At 33.9% G+C, this 25,147-nt stretch overlaps 2 protein-coding genes across 3 annotated transcripts; one reads left to right on the top strand and one right to left on the bottom strand.

Annotated features, from left to right (window-relative positions):
• Nucleotides 1-277: 277 nt before the first annotated feature.
• On the bottom strand, nt 278-7,127 carry LOC148626394 (uncharacterized). The gene is made up of 5 exons (XM_088571219.1): nt 5,715-7,127; nt 4,799-5,027; nt 3,948-4,131; nt 1,419-1,543; nt 278-571 (listed from the first exon to the last, which is right to left on the bottom strand). The coding sequence occupies exons 1-5, from the start codon at nt 6,885-6,887 to the stop codon at nt 300-302; spliced, it is 1,983 nt and encodes a 660-aa protein (XP_088427345.1). The 5' UTR covers nt 6,888-7,127; the 3' UTR covers nt 278-299.
• Nucleotides 719-18,602, top strand: LOC148626393 (uncharacterized). 2 transcript variants are annotated; one of them, XM_088571220.1, is made up of 4 exons: nt 719-1,158; nt 16,410-16,948; nt 17,456-17,500; nt 18,544-18,602. In XM_088571220.1, the coding sequence occupies exons 1-3, from the start codon at nt 1,151-1,153 to the stop codon at nt 17,485-17,487; spliced, it is 579 nt and encodes a 192-aa protein (XP_088427346.1). In that variant the 5' UTR covers nt 719-1,150; the 3' UTR covers nt 17,488-17,500; nt 18,544-18,602. The 2 variants fall into 2 exon arrangements, with proteins under 2 accessions (XP_088427346.1, XP_088427347.1); XM_088571221.1 differs by lacking the exon at nt 719-1,158 and adding an exon at nt 14,845-14,935.
• Nucleotides 18,603-25,147: the final 6,545 nt, after the last annotated feature.

The raw sequence follows: 25,147 nt of genomic DNA, 5'->3' as shown, positions 1-25,147 counted from the left end.
TTGAAAGGGTAGCTTTGGTATAACAAGTCAAAGTATGTAAAATTACGCAAATTGTTAAAAATTGTTAATTTTTTAAAAGAAAGGCTTTTCCTCTTTACCGAAAAGGAAATACAAATATTCGCAAACCTTGTAGTAAGTTCTTATTATGTGCCACTCAATTTTCAAATTCTAAAAAAATGAAATCTTGTGTATTATTGATTTTTAGAGAGAAATAATTCATGTTCAGTAAATCATAACAATGACAATGACATCATTTTATTGATAAATTGAATATCAATTTCCACGCACACCTGTTTTATTCAAGTAGTAAACACTGTTTTGCAATGAACAGATCGTGTTCCTGACTCTATGCAAGTTGATTTACTGGTACATGTACTTCTAGCAGTAATGGAATCAACTTTAGACCCTTCTATCCATCCACATACACATGACTTTTGACCTAAAGTCTTGGCTTCTTGGAACAGCTGTAACGACGCTATAGATGAACCATATTTCTGACACAGACTAACTGCCTGTTCATATGTTATAGCTTCAGATAGGTTGTCAGGGTAACGAATATCAATAAGTTGTCCTACAATACATATTAATAAAATAATACAAAATAACAACACTATTGATTTCAAAAGAAATTGAAAAAAATAGCAAATATACATAAAAAATATGCTAAAAATAAGTCAGTTACAAATGAGATCAGTTCTAACTTTGCACAGAAGGACAGACTCTTGGACAGTTGTCATAGTATCGTCAATTCGTCTCTTTTTACATCTTATATTCTTATATGGAAATTACCACTGTGAATTTCATTTAATATGAATCAATAAAGTTTTTTTCTTATTTGGAAAACAAGTCGGAAAAGTGGTGAAAATAACGATTAGATCAGAATGCTAATTCATCCACAAATATGAATGTATATAATTGTTAGTTTCATAACAAACAAATGTACTATTCTCGTGCAAAAGTAACAATGTATAAAATTTGAATGAAATCTAAATTCATCGAACAATTCCTGAAGACTCGGAATTAGTGGACATTGATAGAACTACTTTCATCGGGAGTGCAGAAAGATTTTACAAATCACTCAGCTTTGGCGACGGATATGACAATGTCGATCTTCGATTGACAATTGTCATAACACAAAAGAATTTAAAGAATGTCCAGGTATTTATAAGCCTTTCTTTTTCTTTCATATGCTATCAAAACAGAAGAAACATTTGTTTTTAAATGAAACCATGAAATATAGATCGTTACATCAAAAACTTGACGCCTGCAACATCATGACAAATGCTTACGGCGTCATCTGTTGGAGTTTTTCAGCCACTAAGTAGAACCGATATGTAAAGAACTCAGAAACCATACAAACGGACAAGGATGTGTATTTCAGTTTATCTATTGTATAAATACAAATATAACAAACTTACCACAAAACAGGCTGTTATAGTAGCTTTTAGTACCAGTCGGACATGCCTCGCACTTTTGAGTTTTCTCGGAGAAGTACTGTTTGTCTTGCGAACAACATTTGCTGTTACCTGAACCTCTCTTTGTTCTATAAAGAAGTTGTTTTTATTAATTATAAAAAACAGAAGGTAATTCATCGCATGTATGATATTAATATCTTATGTAGTCTGTACGTGTTACAAGACCGTTAAGTAGTCTATATATTTTACATAACCGCTTAGTAGTTTGTATGTGTCACAGGACCGGGACGACAATTTCAGCCTAAGGTCACCCATTGGTTTTCAATGAACGATGAGGAAACCCTCACATCACAGGGCAGGCTGCAACATAACCCTGCACCACAAGCCTAATTTTAAGAAGTCTAACGCAATACAAAAATGTCTGTGTAATTAGCTCAGGCATAATGTATGCGTTGTGATATGAAAACTCCATACGCAGGTGCTGAATGGGATGTTGCCAAAGATGAAAGGAAAGTTGACAATTCTGAATGAAAAGTCAACACGTTTTTCGTAAAGTTTGGTCAATAGTTTTCCTTTATCATTGATCTCTAAGTGTAGATCTAGGTATGAGGCTGACTTCACAGAGTCTGTAGTATCCTTTATCTTAAGTTCTTTGTGTGAAATGCGATGTATCAAATCCCCGAAACTATGATTATTTAAGGTCTTACTAACCACTTCCGGGTCAAATGGCCACCCCCCTATGTAGTACCAAAAACACACCGAACATGGACATATGCATGGTAAGTGCATTATTTGTGTGTATTATGATTAAAAGTAGTCAAAATAAAGCTGAGAATGTGTACTTCTCATCATATATGTAATTAACTACAAAAGTGTATAAATATTGTTTACATGTGTGAGTAATTTGCCTCCATGCTGTCAGTTAACAGGTAAAAATGTGGATTTTCAGTATTATTTATTCATGTAAATTTTGTGAAGAATTTCAACAATCATCGTACCAGTAGCATAATGATTTTGGAAGCCTTATTTTCCAAGCTTTGCAACGGTATGCAACTTTAAGATGTCATTTGTCCTGGGAATTCACAGTGAGACTTTGAAAATTACTATTTTAACATGTAAAGTAATAGAAACGTTAGAAGTGGTTAGTGAGACCTAAAGTTAATATGTCATCTACATAGCGAAAAATGCGATTAAAAGATCTAGTTAAATGATGTTCTTTCTTTCGGATTAGATCAGCTATAAAGTCAGCCTCATACGAGTGAATGAAGAGGTCAGCAAGTAAAGGAGTACAATGTGTTCCCATTGGAATGCAAAACTATTAAGTATATAGCGAGAACAGGTATGGTGAATATGTCAAATAGACAACAACCCACCGGGATGACAATTTCAGCCAAAGGTCACCAATTGGTTTTCAATGAACGATGAGGAAACCCTAACATCACCAGGCAGACTGCAGCTTGCCCCAGTATATCATTTTACACAGATACAGCGAAGGCGTTGTCCCTATATACACTAGTAACATAAAAACATAAACTGAAGGTAAAAACGCGGCGGAGTTGTAGTACTTCGGCGTGATCACAACCCTCGTCAAAATCTGGCCACTGTGGAATTAATATTACACATTTAGACACACTTAAAATCAGTTCAAAAAGGCCTAAACCCATGTTACAGCGGAAATGAAGAAACTGAATACAAATTACACAAATATACAAACTAAGGATTACTAGAACTTAACTGACGTGCCAGCTCCAGACCAGTTGAAACATACAAAACGTTATGCCCCAATCGTATGTACAATCAATTCCAATTCTTTTCATGCGGGGTTGAGAATCACTGTACTTCATAAGTCACGAAATAAGGACCTGCTTTTAAATAGGGTGTCAGTGTTAATACCAAAAACTCGATCCTTAACAATTTTATGAAAATATCATAATTATATACCTTACGAATGGTCTTATTCAACAGTTTAGTTAATCAATCGGATGATAATAGAACTTTAAGTGCTTTTTTATAGAATGTTACCGTAAAACAAAGGGTAAGAGATGACTGCACGTATAAATCCTTTACAAGGACGTGCGTATTTGAGAATGAGTTCCTTGTATCGGTTGAAAAATATTGCAAATGTTTTTACGAGCTTGTAATATCGAAAACCTTGATGCAGAAATTTCTCGGTTACATAAATGTTCCTTTCATTAAAATCCAAAACATTGTTACAAATACGGACAGTCTGTATGTGTAAAAAGACCATTTGATAGTATGTATGAGCTACAGTACCATTTAGATACTCTCTACAGGTACAATTTGTTTCTCTAAGAATAATTCCTGTTGACGTATTATCAAGTAAAACGTATGTCAATGTATGTAGTACGCTTTTGGCTGGAAAATAACCCGCACTTACCATAGCAGACTTCGACTTGAATGTATCTGCTGATACCTACCGAACGTAACTTTCAAGACTTTCAAGTGTCATTTGTAAAATTATTGTATTTTAGGCCCTTGTAAGGGTTTTCAGCTATACAAATGGATAAATACCGTAAGGTATGTCTTTTCTTTCTTTGTATGCTATTGCCACTGGGATTTATGGCACAATATTTCACACCAATAACAACATCCATATCGGTTACTGGGTTACTAAGATTCAGATTTTCGTAGCCTTCTATGCGCAGTTTAAACTTGGAATAAATTGACGGTAGTAGCATGCCAGGTATATCACTTTCTGTAAATGCAATTGATATGTTAGATATTTGTAATAGAATTCAAATATATGTACTTAATGCTGGTATTTCATGGATCAGCATGTATTTACAAATTACGAGTACAGTAACTCTTGATATCGATGAGGCAATGACTGAGGTGTGTATAACCTTGCCTTGTTATTGTGTTGGAGATAAATCAATAGAACCAGGTCAGTATTCGAATGGTATTCAAACAGAACATAATCAAACGACAGAAAAAGAAAATGGACACAAAGAACAAATTACATGACATACACAAAATAGCAGGTATATAGAAACAAAAGTAAATGAGCAATCTAGACTCTTCTTAAATTTGGGATCATTCAACCTTGATCGTTTGATAAGCGTCCTTCCCGATATGAAATATGTCACATCCGGTTTAAACGAAAGAAGAAACCTGTAGCATTTGGAATAAATTAATAGGTTCTCATGATGCAGATGGTTGATGTTTTATGAAGAAATTATGATAGATAAAACGAAGAAAATAGTTATTTCATGGTGTTCTGTTATAGAATGACTATGTATTAATATCGTGCTTATATTTCCGAAGTAAAACAATTATTGTTTTTGTTGACATAACCCACTGATAAATTGTCGACCATTAAATTATAGCTATGCGTGTATAAACTTCATAGAAAACAAACTCACGCAGTTTAGTTGGACATAAGTCCTTGAACAAAGGACGAGTATTAGGTCCACAGTGAAAGTATGGATTTGATATTTTCATATTCTGCAATCTACATCTTCCGTTTTGTCCTTCTTCGTATGATGATTTCAATACACTAATTATGTCGTCCAGAGGAGTTATCACGTAACTTGTGTTGGAATCGTCTCTCAATTTGTTGTCAATATTGGTTGGTGTCACGTACACACGAACCTAAAATTAGACTAAAGTTATGTTTGGTTCTTTACACGAGGTTTGCTCGCACCATAAAAAATGCAACCCGACTAGTATATAAACACTAGTCGGGCTGCATATTTGATAGTGAAAGCAGTCGCAGTGGTTCTTAATGAGAGAATATATATATGTTTTTACGTTTTTACTGAATGCCGTTTTTTAATCAATGTAAGGATAAATTCAATTGTTTTTTTTTTCCATTTAAATTCTGACGTATAAATTCGATTTCTACTTATTGTTTTTGTTCTTTTTTAAGAGAGAATTTTTCTAAGTGAATACTTAAACAGACATAACAATAATGGTTTATCGTTTTAGTTTAGTAAAACGTAAATATCAAAAAGGTAAGTATTGTTTCTAACTCCACAGTCCTCATTATCCAAACAAAACAATTTCGCCTCGGTGATCTCGTGGAAGCGTTCTCCAGTGTGGCAGGTCGTGAATTTTAGAACAATTGCGAGTTTTACCAAGTATTTTATAACTGTTGGACCACTGTTTAGCTTCCAAGAAAAGTTTGTTTTGTCGTCAAAAATGAACGTTTTAGTTATATAAATGGCTCAGCTTGGTTAGATACTTTCTTATGATATGTGATGTTGTTTTGTGACAGTAAGAAGCTTTGATATACCAAATTGCTTTCGTTTGTTAATGTGGAATCTAAAATACACTTACTCCACGCGTCGTCTTACTAGTTGTTGGCATATACACCTCAAGAGCGGACAGAAAAAAGCTTTGATTTCTTTCAGAAGCTGAAATTCTTGAATGATCCATCCACCATTTACTATTGGGTACCTGAAATGAAACACTTTCACCTCTATATAGTTTTTGCATGTCTAACCACGAAAAATCATCTCTCTTATTAGGGTTTTTAGTTGAAACTGTCATGTATTTAAATTCTGTGTAGCAAATTGGATCTGAAAGAGCCAACAGTTTGTCCAAATTTGTTGCTAAACCATTACATAACGAAGGTCTCTGTCCATGTCTGTATTCCATGATATTACACAACTTTTGAATGTTAGTAGTTTGGAATATATTATATGACATGGAAAAAACTGCCATTAACATTTCAATATTCTCTGTGGACAAGTTAGCAGGATTTTGTACTCTAGGGCCTTTCCCAATAATTTTTGAGCTTTGAATTTGTGTAAGACTACCCATTAAGTTGGCCATTGTTTCCATTAGTTCAAACTGTAGATCATATATCTCCATCTGTGTTTCAATAAGTTTTGAAGCAATCGTCTTGGCTTCTCGACATTTTCTTTTAGTTTCTTCAAATCCTCGAATTGATTGTGCTATTATGCTTTCGGATGATTCAATTCCATCACATATCCCGTCTATGAACAGACCCCAATAGGAATCCAGCTTCGCTAAGTCATCCTTTGTCACTTGTGGAGAGTAGTTATTGTAGTCTTCTAAAAACTGTGATTGTTGCGCTTCAAATCCCTGACCAACAACCTCAACAATACATGTTGCATTGTCAATGATGTCCTTAACAACTTTCAACATTGCCTCATTGTTTTTAAGTTTTAACGCAATTTCTTTACTGAATTCGAGAAGTTTGTCAAAACCTTCAGAACTTTGAATTGTTTCAGTCAAAAGTCTCGATGCTACCGCAATTTCGGTTGCAGATTCTAGAATATCATCAGAATTACCACTGTCTGTAAGCCATTTGAATGGATTTCCTGCCTTTGCTATCCGTATTGTCATTTTTACCCCAGCTTGAGCAACGTCAGCAACTGCCACTCGATTATAATTTTCTAAAAGTGTTTTAATTGATGATTGGAGTTCTTTTATATTATCATCAAATCTTTTCGAATACATTTCAATCCGGCCTTTCAGGTACATTACGTCAGCATTTAATTTGCTTTGTTGATATTCAGCAACCTGTTCAAAGTACGTTCCTAGTTGTTTGAATCTATCTTGTATGTTATTTTGTATTGTCCTTGCAACAACCTGTAAGTCAACAGTGTTCTTTTGTGTTAATTGCAAAATTTGAGAAGTTTTCAAGTTTTTTATGTAATCTCGAATATCGATATTCGAAGGCAGGACTTTTTGCCTTCGGTTATTGATATTTTTTTCAACATAAGTTTCGACGTAGACACGAAGCTCTTCAAAAACTTTTGAAGCAGCACAGACCAACCACTTAAAAGTCGGGAAAGGTGAACTGTATTCACATTGTATATACATCGTTTTTGGTAAAACTTTCAAAAGATTTCTTGTAAGAGATAGGTCATTTGCCCTAAAGTCTTGAAATAATTTAGATATTATATTTAAAATGTCATTCCTTACTGCTTCCTCTGTCAAAGTTTTCTCGTATATGTCATAAACATCACCAGTCTTTTTCTGCTGTCTCATGAAAAACAAGTAGATGCGCACTGCATTTTTGTAGTATTTAAATGATCCTGAATCTGTTGTCCAATTACTTGATGGGACGAAATTACACATTTGATCAACTGAATCTACAAAGTCGAAAATTTGTTGCAGTTGGCAAATTGTCTCAGTTTTGTCGTGCTCGCATATTGTCTTCACTTCTTTTCTAAGATTTCTAGCAACTGTTTTATGTAAAGGTTTCGACCATGTACAAAACTCTAATCGAGATTCTAATAAATTGCTCCAAATTGCAATATATTTCCACTGAAATGTTATATCCAAAGGACCGCATTCCAAATTAAGGAACACTTTGTCCATGTACCAAGTGGAGAGAAGATTTATATATAAAACTTCAGCATTTTGAAAGCTTTGACCAAGATGAACCTTAAGTGTTCGCATATCATTAATTAAATGGTTTCGAATTATTGCTATTCGATAATAGGTACATTTAGGTATAAAACTATTTTTATCTTTGCAATCTTTTTCAGATATTTTCATCCTATTATCATGATCTGAATTACCAAATATTTCAGTCCCGACTTCATTAAGTTGGGCATTAAATATTTCTTCAAATTTGTCAAAATCTTGGCCATTTTCCCGACCTGGTAAGGCAAGCAATAAACAAAATTTGCGAAGATTGGAATTTGTAGTTCTTGCGTCCAAACTGGTGCTACTTTTGGCAACGGCGACCATTGATCCGAATAGCAATATTCCTTGTAAAATGATAGTCTTTAAGTCCATATTTTTCTATAAGAAAATTAGAAGTTTATTCAATAAACGTACGTTGAACCATGTAATACATGTACGTACTAAATATGAACTATAAAAACCTAATGGTCTAAACTGTATATATTGATTTATCAGTAGTCTACCCAAAATTAATTCAGGTATGATTTTTGGAGGACATGATCACTTTCAAAAATATTTGAAAATGGAATTATTACATTTAACGAGTATACGTCTTGGATAGACAACAATCCCACCAGGATGAAACTTTCAGCCCAAGGTCACCCATTGGTCTTCAATGGACGACGAGGAAACCCTCACACCACAGGTAATACTGCAGTTTACCCCCAAAACATCATAAAAGTCAGGTACACGAAAGAGTATATAATCAAGTATCATAAAAATAACCTGAAGGTAAAAACGAAACAAGACCTATAGAGTCCGGAAATTCCTGATTGGGACAGGTCAGCAAGTAAAGGAGCACAAATTGGAATGCCGACCGTTTGTTGAAAAACACATTCACCACACTAGACACATATGTTGTCGATTAAAAATTCCAGCATTTTGTAAACATCTTCCTCTGTATATCTAAAAGATGATTTGGAATTATTTCTTACAAAGTATGAGGAATCTCTACCAAGAACTATACATTTATACCATCTTTTTTGAAAAAAAACAACGATGTATTACGTTTTTAAGTCGGGATTTTACCTGAGTATAGGGAGTAGAAGTATACAGTGTTGAAAAATCAAAGGTTTTAATGCTATTGTATTCAGATAATAGTCTTGAACTGATTGTCTCAAAAAGATCTTTCGAATTTTTCAGGATCCACATTGAATTAATACCACTACGAAGAATCGCTTAAGTCTTACGTCGTATGATTCTTATGCAGACAGTGACTTTCAACTGAGTAGATTTTACTAAGTACCAAATCCATTATGAGTTTCACATGTGTACAGATGTAATAGAATGCAAGTTTGTTTTTGGAACTTTATCCCATAAATGCTATTTGCTACTGTTGACGATTAGAGGCAACTTTTTTTTATTAATCATAACTGACACAAATTAAGAATTACTGACAATACTGAGAATATATATACAGAGAGAGAGAGAGAGAGAGAGAGAGACAGAGGTTTGAAAAATTCCCAACGATGTCAGAACTGTCAAATTTGCCTAGCTGGCCGAGTGGTCTAGGGCGCTGGACTTTGTGCAGGCGGTGTTGCGATAGATGTCACAGCAGTACGAGTTCGAGTCCCGCGGAGGTAACGACCAAAAATTTGCATCGCAAATTTGACAGTTCTAACATCCATCGTTGGGAATTTTTCAGACCTTTCTATATCTTTTTATATCTTCCCTGTATCAATTTGATCCGATGGCGCGGTGTAACAAATAGAGTCGCCACATTCTGAGACGTATATATAGATATATATATATGTATCATTTAACATTGTTAACTCCCCGTGCAGGTCCGGGTGTCAAAAGAATAGGCTTGAAGCAGCGCTAAGCTTGTCGTAGAAGGAGACTAAATAGTGCTCAGAAATCTAGCCGGGGCTAGGCGCTCTGCCTACAGAGCAACTGAGATGTATGCCCCAGGTGGTGGAATGGGGTACATGCTGGGGTTGTCAGGCTATAATACGGATAACCTGACCGCAAACCATAGTGGTGTACCGTGTTGGGAAAGATGCCACGTTCCTCGCACGTTAAAGAACCGTGCTGTGATATTCGATAGGAGTAGGAACCTTTGCACTCCCCCACAGGAGGCTTAATTGCCGACCCTACCCATCCCTCCCTTTTATCTTGTTGCATTCAAAATTTGTCGATCCCTTTCATGTTCATCGCCTGAATATAGCTGAAATATTGTTGCTCGGGCGTTAAACCCCAACAATCAATCAATCAATCAACATTGTTAACAACCGTTTATCTCATTTCTATTGAAGCCATCGATACAGTAGAAAAACGAAAAAATAAGATCTTCTCCCGATGTTTTTTTTTTAAACTCAAACGTCTTAAGGTAATTTACATATTTCTCGAACGTTACTGTTTTTGTGTTTTTAAGCTACCAAAATGTTTAAATCAATATGTGAATTGATTAATTGATAGCACAAAAATATAGATCGAACTTTTGAGACATAAACAAGAATATGGATTGCATGTGTAATTTTCTTTTCTGGCGGTTTACTTTTATACCAAAATGAATACACGTTCATTTTTGACATCCTTGACAGTTTTCAGTGTATCTTGCGGTCATTTTGAAATTGCGGTTATTATGCAAATACGTCATCCACCTGCACAACAATAACCGGGGATTTAATTTTGTGTCCAGGTTCATAACTATCAGTCAAGCCACTCCGTAGGAAACTGCAGGTAAATTCATGCTTAAGAAGAATGAAAAAGACGGAAAAATAAAGAAACAAAATAGTAAGCACCTATCTTTAAAACACTAATTTGACGACACACAATGATGATAATTTTAGTTTGCGTTTCGTATAAAAGTGAAGCTTATCACCGCCTAAAGGCATATTGTCGATCGCCACGGCCTAAAGATTATTAATTCTAATATGGTATTACTTCCACAACAAAAAACTTCAAAGGGTTTTTTGTTTTGTGTTGTTTTCTCACAGACATTTAAGAAACATTACCCTCTTCCTAATGACAAATGAGTTTGAACTATCGAGAACTCAAGAGCCATTTTTCTTATGGTTCAATCTTATGTAGAAACCTAAAACTTTCAAATCTCTTTTTACTGTAATAAGTCTTCATTACATGTTAGCATCCAACTATTTAAGCCATTTGCCATTAACACCAACATTAGATATTAATAATAACTACAAAAATGTAACTTTCGATGTTTTCAACGGACTCATTACTTCTGAAACCATCCATGAAGACATTATAGATTTAAACTTTGATAGTTTAACAAATATTTGATATTGTAATAGTACAGCCAGTGTTTAAATTCAGTCACCTTCGTTATTACATATATTACGGTACAAATGTGTCTACAATGATTCACCAAAATAATAACTCTTTTTTAATACAATCTTCAATCTATAACATTATAATGATTCATCCCCAAAGATGTATACTCATAACACTTTAATGAACTGCCGTTGTAAAAGAATTATATTTGGTCTTTACAGAGAATTTCTCTTTATCATTATGTAAAGACCTCATTTTTCCTATGCATACAATTGTATATAGGAGTTAACCTTAACCAGAAACATAACCTATCATCAATACGTTAAACAATAAATATATAAAAATATTTTTTGCAAAAAATAATTTTCATTTCAAATTATACAATAGTTTACATATAAAACACAGGAAAGTCCCTCCAGGAAATAATATGGCTGAAATGTGGTAATGAGAAGCAACAAAACCAAATGCACACACAAAATCCTGAAAAAAGGAAATGTATCTTGGAGCATGGTTTTCTTTGTTTATATTTATGTTAAAAGCAATGATCAACTTTCACTCAACTCTTGCGCATTATAGTGGGCTTTACACTACTGAGTAGTTCCGTTTTAGTTCAGCTAAGAATCATGTAAAGTGTGATAATGGTTGGAAAGCCTACCTATCAATTTTTACAGTTCGTTAAAATGTTCAACTGAATAGAAAGAAAATCAAAATGTAAATTTTGCAAACATGACAAAACATGGATTTAATTTGGTAGTCAACGATAACAGCAAAACGGGTCTGTGATCAGAATAAGGAAGGGGAAATATATGATCCCGAAGACATAGACTAGATAAAAAAAGGAAAAAATCATAACATTGACTTAAAGAATACAGAGAAACTAAAAAATAAATAAATTGGCAAACCGATTTCTACTAAAATCTGTATGAACTAAAAAATTCATCGGCAGGTTAAGAGACTTCTCTTTTCTCATATGATTTTAAAAAGTGTAAGACATACCTGTTCACAACCAGCAATCTTTTCCCTACAAAAGAGCTGGAGCTATCTTTGATACAATACATTTGTTATATATAATAGTCTTGTCTATAATGGATATATCATAAACAGTCAAAATAGATTTTATACTCATTTTATATTCTGCACTACTTTTTTTTTAAATGCAATAGAATACTATACTTAGAATTCTGGAATACATAATAAAAATATGGGATGATGAAATTTACATAAACAATTTCTAATTGTGAACGTGTTCGACTTTGTTCACATGCAAATTGATCTACATGTATTTTTCAACAAATGTAACTAAGTGTTTTCATGTAGTTATTCCATGCTTTTGGTTAGAAAATGAAAAATAAATTTACTTATTAGTTAAGAATCAGACATATTCGAAATATTGCCACTTTTGCTTTGACATATAACGTCTTTTATATATTGTGCACTGCCTGTAAATATGAGCGAGTCCGACGATTCGTTGTTTCTCAAATACACGATTACTTAATGAAATAAATCACCACTCAAAAACGTAAAAGCCCAGCAGACTTATTCAAAATAACGGCAATAATAATATGAGTCACCATAAAGGATTTACTTGTTTGATGGAATGTCTTGTAATGGGCAGCTCAGTCTTTCATAGACACGAGTTGTAAAAACATTGTACTATTTAAAAACTATGACAGATCTGTTGGTTCAAAACTTCATGCCCCTTACCAAGACTCGAGGCAATTCCATACGATAACCGATTATAATTTTACATAATTCAAAAATAAACACACCAATATTAAAAATTGTGGTTTGCTGTACAGTAGCTCCCTTTCATTAGCATCAACAAAACCAAAAAGTAAAAGATCCAAAAATAAAGTATGTACAAAAAGTACTTTAACAATAATGGAAATAGGAAGCCATTCTTAATAATAACACATACATTTCAAAAACAAATAAGTGTGTAATCTGGAACAGACACATACCAAATGTGTCATACAAGATTATTTTCCTTCATGTCAAGGCCAAGAGTGAACACAATTTTTTTACTTATATATGCTGATTCAAACATGTACCAGAGTTACTAAAAGCCTTAACTATAAATTGGTTTTTAATCCTTCAAAAGCAAACTACAAGAAGTGTAACATCAAATTGTTGTACTCAAATTTCCTTTCGTATAAAAATTAAAATGCGAAAAATTAAGTTTGGCTTTTGTATATTTCTGACCATTCAAATTTCTTTAACCATATTTCACTATCCATTGATTTGGTTTATTAAATGTTTGCATATTTTTTTTTTTTTTTTTTTTTTTTTTTGAGACTTTTTGTATCGCGCTAGAACTCTAACAAATAGGCTTCTGGAACAGGGTTATGTTTCTATGAAGTCATCACTACAGAAGTTTTATGGTCGTCATCATGAACTCGTAGATCGTTACGATGTATCTTTCTGCACCATGAAATCTGATTTATTCGACGGTTCATAATTTTCCTTCCTTCGTTTGTCTACCCCGAACTTGACTTTTTATGAGCAACTCGGCGCGTGTTTCTACAAAAGCAGAGGACGTTTACCTTACCGGTGCACCTGGTCCATGCTCCCAGTTTTTTGTGGAGTCCGAGTTGCTCATTTGCTTTTGTTATTTTGTATGTATGATTTTAGTTACTTTATGTTATTTGTTGTGTATGTCTGTTTTCCATGTCTGGTCTATGTCACTTGGATTGCATTCTTTTCAATACCGCTATAACCTTGGTTCCCTTGATTACTCTTTCAAATCTTTCTTGTTATATAATGGAATGAACTAACAATTAATGATAAACTGATCTTTTATTAAAATGAATCAGGATGCAAATGCATGTGATTGAAATAAGAAAGTATGGTGAGATATTATTTATTATTCCTTTGTTAATTGTGTTTGGTAACTTCTTACGCTCATTTTAAAATGAACTGTGTTTAAAAAAATACAAGGGAACTACACAAGAAAGCACCTTTACCATACTTTAGTAGAACTAACTTGTGCTGGATGTGGCTTCCTCCTTTCGGATAAATCAATGGAACCAATTGTTTCATTTTGATATTAAAGTAATGAATATACATTGATTGTATAGGCATTTTTTGATGTAATGTTGATTACTACTATATGGATCAATATCTTCATGTTTCGTGTTTTCGGTATTGCGTTGCAGCATATTGTTTCCCTGGACAAATAAAAGTTAGGTTATTCTCGGAATGCTGCAGTTGTAATAAACATTGTTTTAAAATAAGTTATTATTTGTTAAACAATATAGCTTCATTGAACTTTAGTGTAAGCTCGATAGTGCGAAACATGATCCTTTTGCAATGAGAAATTGTGGTTAGGCAGCATAAAATTCTACAATAATTCTAAATGCAACACTTACGTAATATCTAGTTCGAGCCATTAACAAACACTAAAATATTCGAAACAGTATAAATATAGCTGTTAATGCCAAAATCGTTAGTGAATACTCTATTTTCATAGTTTATATCATAGTAAGCATCTTTGGATTTGGCTTTATAAATAGAAGGCCTGATGACGATCATTTGTCAACTGCAATTTGGAAACAGATGTGGGTAAAAACATGACAAATATCGACGATTTTTGGAGAATGGGTTAATAAAATTATTATTGTTGTATAACGTTGTATGAGTCAGAAAAATAAAAGGGCTTTTAAAATAAAAAAAATTCCTAACGTCATGACATAGAAACAAAGTATGCTAAAGCAAATGTAATTCCAAATTTAGACGTTTATTGTCTGACATAAAAGATATCATATCATAAATGTTTTGTAGAAGTTCAGAAAATACAACATATAAGCATGTAAAAAGTATATAAAGGTAATATGTCTTATGCTGCTTTAACTTGCTGACAAATTTTATTGGTAGCAAAGGTAAGTTAGGTGTTAATTGTCATACTCTCCTTATACCTATTATTTTAACGTTTCGTACCTTGCTGCTCACTAACCGATTTAACGCCTCTAACTTGTTGATAAATTTATTAGTAGATGATAGTAATAGTTTGATGTCATTTACATTTGTCTCACTTTCACTATCATCTGTTTTGTCTCAAATCGGACGCTGCAAATCTCTGATTTTACCTTTAAGACTAGTCATGAAAGTTCATTGGAAAATACAGGAAAGTTTGATGTCTTTAACAGTTGTCACCATAGCCCTATCACATTTTTAGGTGACCGTTGTCTCACAGAAAAAGCTTTTTTTCTAAAAAGCGACGACCGCATGTTTTTGTCATTAGGGTACTTCGCCTCCGTGCACGAAATAGAGGGGGTAGCCCATCCTTTTAACAGAACAAAGTGATTGATCAGTCATCATCATGTAGAGTGTCTCACGCACGTCCGGCCGAGTCCAGATCTTTCATTTTCTTTTTGGTTTTTGGTCTTTTTTTGTTCGTTACGTCACAGGATTCCCTACTAATTAACAGAATGTTTCCTAGAGATATTTGTGATAGATTTTGGTCTTCACAAGACATGTGCAAATTTATCAAGGGAATATGTCTATGCCTACCAATTAGTGTGTGTGTGTGTGTGTGTGAATCCAGATAGTAAAGTGATTTTGACCCAAATAATCATGTCAGTAAAAAGGATGCACCCCTTGTGTATGGGCCCGAAAAACATCACTGAATTACCATATATTCAGATTAGTGATATTATCATTAACATGATCAAGTCAAGTTTAAATACTTTACTTCACTTTTCTGCTCAGAAAATAGAGCAATTCAGATTCCGATTGCATTATTGCATGACTGTTTTTCATGGCGTTCCTCATTTGTCAGAACGTATTCTACGATGAAGCTGCAACGACGCAGCGTTGATTATGAGGAAAGAAGTTGAATATCCAAAGCGCCTGATGACACGCACTGTTTTTTTTTTTTTTTTTTTTTTTTTTTTTTGGGGGGGGGTAGTTCATATTGCAACTGAATCCTACTTGTATGTGATGTCTTGTTTTCCTATTCGTCAGTTTTTGTGTGTAATCTGTTTTCTTCATTTCACTATATTGTGTATATATATCGCCTTTGTTTCTTGTTTCCTCGTTCATGCAAAGTTTTTGCATTTTGAAATATTAAATTGCCCCAAATCTTACGACGACCCTAGGCCCATATCACACCCATAAGTTTAAGTCGCATACCGAATTCAGATATATGTGTAACACGACATGTAAAAATCTTAATTACGTGGTGGTGGATTAATTCTCGATCCATATTACAAGGTTCTATACGGTGATGTAAGGGGTCTCGAATTGATACGGCATTACATTTAATATTTAGTATGTAGCATTTTTACGCCATGTTTCCATGCATATTTATTCTGTACAAAAACAAAATGATATCATGCTTGCTTTATTTTATAGTGACACGAAGATGGAAGCAATTACTCAGTGTGTTTTAATGATTGTCTTTTTGAACATTCATAACTACAGAACATCGGCAGTGTATCCTTTTTATAATCCCTATCCCGATTCACCATATGGATTTAGAGGAAACCCAATTTATCATAACAATTTATTTTCAAATGAAAATGCTGTCTCATCAAAGCAAGTTTCAAAACCGCAAACCGAACCACCAACCCAACCGCAAATCCAACAGCAAACAAATCTACTACCAAAACAAGTCATAAAAGTCAATGTTCTAGATTTATTTCCCGGGTTCGTAGCCTTAAAAGAGAGGGTGGATTCATCAGAAGACAAGTCCAGGAGGATGAAAACAACGATGGAACAAATGGAAACGAAAATTGAACAAACGGAAACGAAATGGAACCAAATGCAAGAAACAAAGACACAAATTGAAACAAAAACGGGGCAAATAGAAACCAAAATGAGGCAAATGGATAATAAACAGAGATTAATGGAAACAAAACTAAACCAAATTGATGCCAAAGTAAACCCTCCTTGTAAGTTAAGTAATTACCACAAATATTAAAGGCTTTTACCTCAAGTATAATTATTCCCTCGTATGTTATTACCCAAGTATTATCAGAAGAATCTCTTAGACTTTTCATACCCCTTACTTCCCAAACGAGAGGTATAAAGTTACTGACCGTCGGTTCGTCCGTCACCAGTACTAAACCGCAATTCTTACACCAGCAGGATTAATTGTGACATAACTTTCACAAATTCTTAATTACGTGAAGGCAATGTGCACCTCTAATTTTGTTTCTCTATCTGAACGATTGTAAGGGTTTCCTCAAGCAAAATATGGAATTTGTCAGAGTCGGACAAGAGTGGAGGCGCATCTTTTTATTCGCATCACTGTTAAATAGAACTTAATTAAATTTTCGCAAGTTCTTTACCACAAGATTCCATTGTGCCTTATGTTCCAACGATACAGCTCGTACATAATTGTGTCTAAGTATGCAGTATGTATTTGTTATTATTTGTACACGCTTTTTGTGTTTCAGGGTACAAGAGTTTTCGTTCGCCTTCTGGCTGAGAATTATTAATCTGTAAGTTTTGTAACCGTTTATGTAACTTTACGAAATTCAATTCATTAGGGAAAAAAATAAAATGGTCTTTCTTTATTCAGTCGACAACAGTAAATACCAATGTTCCCTTTGTTAATAAGTATTTCACTATTCAGTCATAAAACGCGATTATTGTACAAGTACCCGGATGTCTGTAATGTTTGTTGAAAATATCAAAATTTAACGATAATCTGTTACTGAATCGAATTGAGAATAATTGCCAATTTTTTTTCCTTTACCCTTTACATGTAATAATAGCCATTGGTGGTCCTCTCATATTGTTAGACTACTTAGTCAACATATTGGACATTCATTTCCTAACATATTCTTGCGTTTTTTTTGTTTTTGTTTTTGTTTTGTTTTTTTTTTTTTTGTTCGTTTTTTTTATGGAGGGGGATTTTCCTTTGTTTAGTTTTTTTTTTTTTTTTTTTGTCATTATTGTTTTCTTATTTTGTGCCTTTTTCTGTTTTGTTTGTTTTGGTTTTTTTCTTGTCGTTGTTGTTGTTGTTTTTGTGTTTGTTTTTGTTCGTTTTTCTTCTTTTTTGTTAACTTATATGAACAAATTTTATTTTATGACATGCATTCTTTTTTACGTTTTCCCCAAAAATTGTAAGACATTTCAAGTTTTTTAGTTTCATTTTATATAATTCAAGCAAAAACAAAATACTGATACAAAACTGTATGTATGTCGAAGCATGGTAGCATAAAACCTAGATGTTATACTTCCATGGTCTTACATATTGACCAATTGGGTGATGCTTGGGTGATATTTTGTTCGCTACTTTACATCTTACATCTAACATATATTTGTTGTGAATTTGATGAAAGGGGGGGGGTTCATAAGTGATCGTTTCTAACACCAAACGATTAAAAAAATTGACGTTAAAAAGCATATTTATAACGCATGTATAGACACTGATCTTGGAAATGGATTCCCACGAATTATTGTAAACTACAGAATGAAACAAAATACTTAGTTATGTGTCTTTAACACATTGTGTGATACCAATGCACTTATCTTTCAGCTAACAGCATTCCGTGGATATTACCACAGCAGAGAAATAATGATAAAAATATAAACGTACATTTTGATTTCACTTATTTTTCATATAAGAAGTTAACATTTGGAAATATTATTAGGTAGTACTAACCCTTCCGGAGCACCTGAAGCGCGGCGATGTGAATTGGAGTCCATTTGTCTGTGCGTTCCTGTTTCTTCCTAAACGTTAGGAAGAAATTCAGTCACATAAAAAGGGGAGGGGCACCCAGAGGCTCTGACAGGGCCCTGTCCTCGTGTACCTGTGGAGTGCTCGAGTTTTCGGATATAACTTAAATGTTTAGCGAAAACAGATTTTTTTTCGGATGCGTTTTTATTTTTTTCTTTGTTTGTTGGTTTGCTTTATTGTTGTTTTTACTTATTTGTTTTTGTTTTTTGTTTTTTTGTTTTGTTTTTTGTTTTGTTTATATATATATATATATATATTTATGAGTGAATAAAGTCCTATCTGACTTTGGTATAATGGTTTGCCCCATAATTTGTTGACAAATATTGGACTTCAAGCTACATATAATTATCAAAAATTAAAATAATTCATGAAATGTTCATTCCATGCCAACTACGTTGCTTAACAATTAAACGTAAGTTTAAACTAATAAGTTAAATTAAATCATCCACTAAAGTGTTGATCGTCTGCAATACTATTACAAATGTTTATGCTGTTAATCTAATCGATATTAATTAAAGTTGAAAATCAGTACTAAATGGGGGCTCTATCTAGATGTTTAAACAGCGAACGAGTATCCGAGTATTGCATTCGGTCTTTCGAACTTCCCTTTCTGTGCAGTAACTTTCAAACTGTTCCCGCCTACGGAGTTTTCACATCTTAACTTATAAGGACGTTTTGCTATTTTACCAGACATTGCGGTCATTACATTGATTTTCCGGATATGGCATAATCGCTGAGATTATAATCATCGCTTTTAATACTGTATTTACAATGAGCTGATTGCCGCTATAAACTTACAACGAATGGGAATTACCAACCTTTCCGGGGCACCCCAGGATTAGGGTGGTTTGTTTGACTAAACATAACTTTAAAGTTCTTATAATGTGATTTACTTTTTAGTCTACCAGTTCATTTATCATGAGTTCTCAGAATCAAATGAAGTTGTACGTTGTCCGAACATTTTAGAAGACAAAACAAACGTGACATCAAATAACAATTTTGAAAGCACCTTGTTTTTACAGTGAATCGACAGTGTTTATGTGCCAGTTTTCTCTTTAAATACTGTTTGCCCCTAGCCTCTTTTTCTTAATTTATTTTTAACGTTTTATTTGTATTTTATGAATGTATTTCGTTCCTTTTTACCTAACGTTGTTATCATTCACTTAATGAATTACCATTTGATTTTTATGAGGAGCTTAAGTCAAATTTGAAATAAAAAAGGTAGGATTGAAATTTCCAAGGAATAAGAATCCAGTGCATGCAACAAGAGAAAAATAAAAATGTATCATATTATATTATAAATATATTTTACGGTTTTACCGGACAAAAAATAGGACCCTATACATTCTCAAAATAAAACGGATAAAAATTTGATCTGCGAAAATCTATTGGCTGCTTCTTTATTTAAAATTCTTTCTTTACTGTTGTGCAGGATTTTATTTTTTTTTAACATCACATGGCTACATTTTCGGAGTTAAAATATAATCATCAAACGCTGACATTACTCCACGTTCACAAGAATCGACAAAAACTATTATTATGTAAAATGCATTTTTTCTGTTGTCAATTAGTTTAAATGACACGAATGCAACAGTAGAAAAAAAAGAATAGATACGGTGAAGCGTAACAAATGCACCATCGTATAACCTTCATGAAAATGCAAATACTTCCATAAATCACGAAAATGTCTTCAATAAATGTAAACACACTTTCAAGTGAGCTCTGAAAGGTCCAGACAACAGAAAGGTAATAAAAAAAACGGTGTACGAACGATAACACTTCTTCAAAATAAACTAAAAAGTCAAATAACGAAGACACATTTATGACCAATATTGTCAAACACTATAGACATAAGGGCTAATTCATTCATTAAAATTAAATAAAGGCAGCGAAAAAGCACAATAAACATGCGTCATTCATCAATATTTGTTAACGCTTTGAATTTGATCTTAAACTTGATATCAAACAATCAGGTAGACATACGTAGGGCCAAATTAAAAAAAAATACTTGAAGATTTTACAACAAATAAAAAAATGTATCTAGGTAAACGTACTAACACGATAACAAGTTTTATAGACAAAAATAAGTTCAGTCCGTCGAATATATTAATATTTATTGAAAACGGACTTGCGCAAAACTTTTAATGTACCTCGAATATATATAGGACATATTCTCAGAGCATTTAATAAAATAAAGTATACACTAAATAAGTGTATAAAATAATTTGAGATAAGGGATACTACAGGCACTGCGAAGTCAGCCTCATATCTTGACCTACACTTAGAAATCGATTGTAAAGGAAAACTATTGACCAAACTTTACGACAAACGTGATGACTTTTCATTCAGAACATTCCTTTCATATGTGGTAACATCCCTACAGCACCTGCATATGGAGATTTCATATCACAACTCATACGTTATGCCACAACTCATAACATGCAGTATATAACTGATCATAAATCACTCAAATAATCATTACATGCAGTATACAACAGATCATGAATCTGCTCGTAACATGCAGCATACAACAGTACAAAAGCTTTATCCAAAGTCGGTACATGTTAAATATTAGAACACAAGCTCTATTGAGCTTTTAAAACCGATATATATAACAGTATACAACTGATCATGAATCATTCTCATAATCATAACTTGCAGTATGTAACTGATCATGAATCACTCACATGCAATATAAAACTGGAAGTCTCACATGTTTCTACTTTCCAAAACATTAGCAATAAAACATAGCGGTACAATATTAACAAAGGCAGATGTTATTTGAGTACAAATAACTCTGTCCCTCGATCATAGCCTTATATCATTTAATGTCAAATTGATATTCATATTTTTAAGGCTGGGTGCTAGAACAAAATAATGTCTGGGAAACTCCGAATTGTACCCCTCCTTTTCGAAGTGTCTGGATCCGGCGCTATCATGACTCAAGTTTTAATAGCACCATGACTTACTTTCTTTATCATTACTTTAGCATCATGACTTAATATTCCATAGCATCATGACTTTTTTCATTTAATGCTGTACAGTGAGTTGATTTAATATACAATATTAAGTCAACTCGCTTTAGTATTGATAAAGAAATGCATATATAATAAACAACTTACACAACTATATTTAAAAGCAGTTTTCAGAATTACATGAGTTGTGTCCTTATTGTATGACTTATGATGTACCATGGTTCTCCATCCTCAATCGGAGGAATTAGGGTTGGTTTTACGAAGAGGGCATAACTTTTGTAGATCTGGAGCTGGCGTGTTAGTTATAGTAACTGATAGTAGTTTTTTTTTTTTTCATTTGTGTAACGGTGTAATCAGTTTTCTCTGTTTATATATTGGAAAGATTCAGACCTTTTTGAACTGATTTTTAGGTATATTTTTATTATGCAATATTTTTTACACAGTAGACAGTTTTAAAAGGTGGAGGGAGGGAGAGTTGTGATCAAGCAAAAGTACTATAACCCCGACGCATTCTTTGTGTCTGTCCCAAGTCAGGAATTTCTTGCCTTTGTATGTCAGTACTTCAGTTTATACTTTATGTTCCTGGAGGATATATAGACAACCCAATTTCGCTTTATCTTTGTATAATGTTGTTTTGGTGTCAGCTACAGCCTGTGGGGTTCTCCGTCGTTCATCGAAGACCCATGTGTGTCCTTTTTTTCATCCTGGTAGGGTTGTTGTCTCTTTGACATATTCATCACATATATTCTCCTAATATATTGGGAAATTTTCGCGTAGGCTTCTTTTCGTAGTTTGAGAGGGATAATAGCCAGTTAAATGTTCGCTGTGTTTAAATCTTAATTATCTCCCTTTGGAGTCCTTCGACGGTAATTGTATTCCTTCATGCACATCTACATATGATACCCAACTCTCGTATACAATTACATCAACATCCCTTGGGCGGTTTAGAAGGAGTTACACTGATAAGGTTTTAATTTGTAAAACACTTAATTTAGATTATCTCTCTTTGGGGTCCTCCGATAGGAATTATATTCCTTCATGTATATCTAGATATGATACCCAACCTTACTATAACATTACATCAAACTCCATAAAACATGTTTTAACATGTTAAACCCTTAATTTGAATTATCTCCCTGAGGAGGCGTCCCACAGTAATTATATTCCTTCATAATACACTTCAAATGGGCTTAATCGAAAAACGCTTGTTGGGTTATTTACTTTACAGTAATTATATCCTTCATGCGCATCTACATAAAATACCCAACCTTTCGCTTAAATTTCAACAAAATCCCTTGAAGGGTTAAGGAGGAGTTGGGCTTACATGGTATTGTGACACTTGTTGGATTATTTACTTTACAGTAATTATATTGCTTCATGCATATCTACATACAATACACAACTTCCGCATAAATTTCATCAAACAATTACAAACATACAACCAATAAGTTAGAGAAGAGAATGTAAAGCTATGATACAGGCCATCAAATATCAATACTTACCAAACCACCAAATAAATGAAAGACAGAAACAACTGTCCTCAGGCAGACTCGAAAGATCCAGCTTCACTCTAGAAACAAGAGCATTGCAAAGAAAACACCAAGAACATCTACCTAAGCATGTCAAACCTATAGATTTTAAAATAAATGACAAACTATATGCAGGGAAGAAGGACAATGTAAGTATTCAGACAACAGTTCCGTTACTCACTGCCAAGATGAACAATCAAACATCGTCAGAAAAACCGTAACAATGAGCATGCTGGAAGAAGAGTATCCATCAGAATTGTGGGCAAGAGTTTACACAGACGGCTCAGCCACATGCGACAACAAAAGGATGGGCCGGTATGTACATAGAGTACCCAAATGGAGTACAACAGTCGATGGCAATACCGACAGGATTACATTGCTCCTATAAGGCTGAAGAAGAAGCACTCATCCATGCGGCAAATTACATCAAGAAAAGTGCAGAAAATATGCAAGTAGTATTCCTAACAGATGCCCTCTCCGTAATACAAGCACTGACCAGCAACAAACTACAACAACTTGAAAGAGCTATTTATTCCATCAAGAGCCTTAAAACTGTCATACAGTGGAATCAATGGAAATGAAAAAGCAGATATGCTAGCAAAGGAAGGCGCTCAACAACAACAAGATGAAAATCTTGTCTGCTACACAGAGATGAAGACCATCATCAAGTCTCTGCGCAATACCCCCCAGAAGCAAGATAGCTACCATCAACTAAAACGATTTGAGCAAACTACAATCTTCAGGCCCAGGACAGTACTAAACAGACTCAACCAACATCTGTACAGAGTTTTGAAGGTCATACCATCACCTATGTGTCCCTGCGGAGAAGCAGAGCAGAATACAGAACACTTTCTGAAGACGTGCAAGTTATACCAGGCACAGAGCGAGAAGATATGGGATAAACCTACCCCCATCACAGGGAAACTGTATGGACCTGTGGAAGACCTACAGAAGACGGCCAGATTTGTTGAGGAGACTGGCATACAAGTGTAATGGCGAACGACAAGAAGATCAAAATCCCTCGAACGGTTTGGGAGAGGTTGTGCTTACAAATTTTTAACGCTTTTTGCTACATCGAGGTCTTTGACAACTGATGTAGCATTGACACTCATTGACCTACTTGAAACTTTCATACGTTTCAAAATTAATGACCTTACAACCTTTACTCACTCCGACAGAGAATCAATGTCTTCTTGTTCTCGTTTTATTCATTTTCTTGAGTATTACTCCACGGCATACATAAGAACTTTAAAGTTATATTTCCAATTTTTGAAGCGTGGTTTTTCGATTATGTTTAAATCTCCCGTAATGACGTGACGGGAAGGACCATATTTGAATGGAGAGTTTTTGGGAAGGATCCAGAAACTTTGAACATGCGGGGTTCCGTGTAGAAAAGGGGGTGCCAGGACATTATGTGCTATTTTTTGGGTCAATTTTAAGCAAGAAAACGACAATTTTTCAAATAAGTAGGATGGATGCCAACACTGAAAAGGAAAGGAGGGGTGTACGCCCATTACGCCCTTACCTGGGCCAGCCCCTTGTCGAAATAATTATTAAAAGTAGAGACATATAAATGCTGATAATCAAGTTTGCGAATAATCCACTGAGTGGTTTCAGAGGAGACGATTTTTAAAGAAAAGTTAACAATAGACGAAGACGACGACAACAACAACGACGGAGGTCAAGAAAAACTCATATGGCCTATAAGGACAGGTGAGCTTTTAAAGGGCTAAAAAATGAAAATATACCATCGATAAAAACTGACAAAAAGTGGGAAATCAGCTCTTATAAGGACTGAAAATGTCAAAGGAAACTTTCATACTAAAATCATACATACAAAGTATGACTTGACTTGACATTTTATGAGCAACTCGGCGAGTGTTTCTAGAAAGAGTAATC

Source organism: Perna viridis, chromosome 2 (assembly GCF_037379345.1).
Source record: "Perna viridis isolate PV_CMFRI_1.1 ecotype Kerala chromosome 2, ASM3737934v1, whole genome shotgun sequence".
Lineage (NCBI taxonomy): Eukaryota > Metazoa > Mollusca > Bivalvia > Mytilida > Mytilidae > Perna > Perna viridis.
This window is presented reverse-complemented; position numbering and strand designations above follow the sequence as displayed.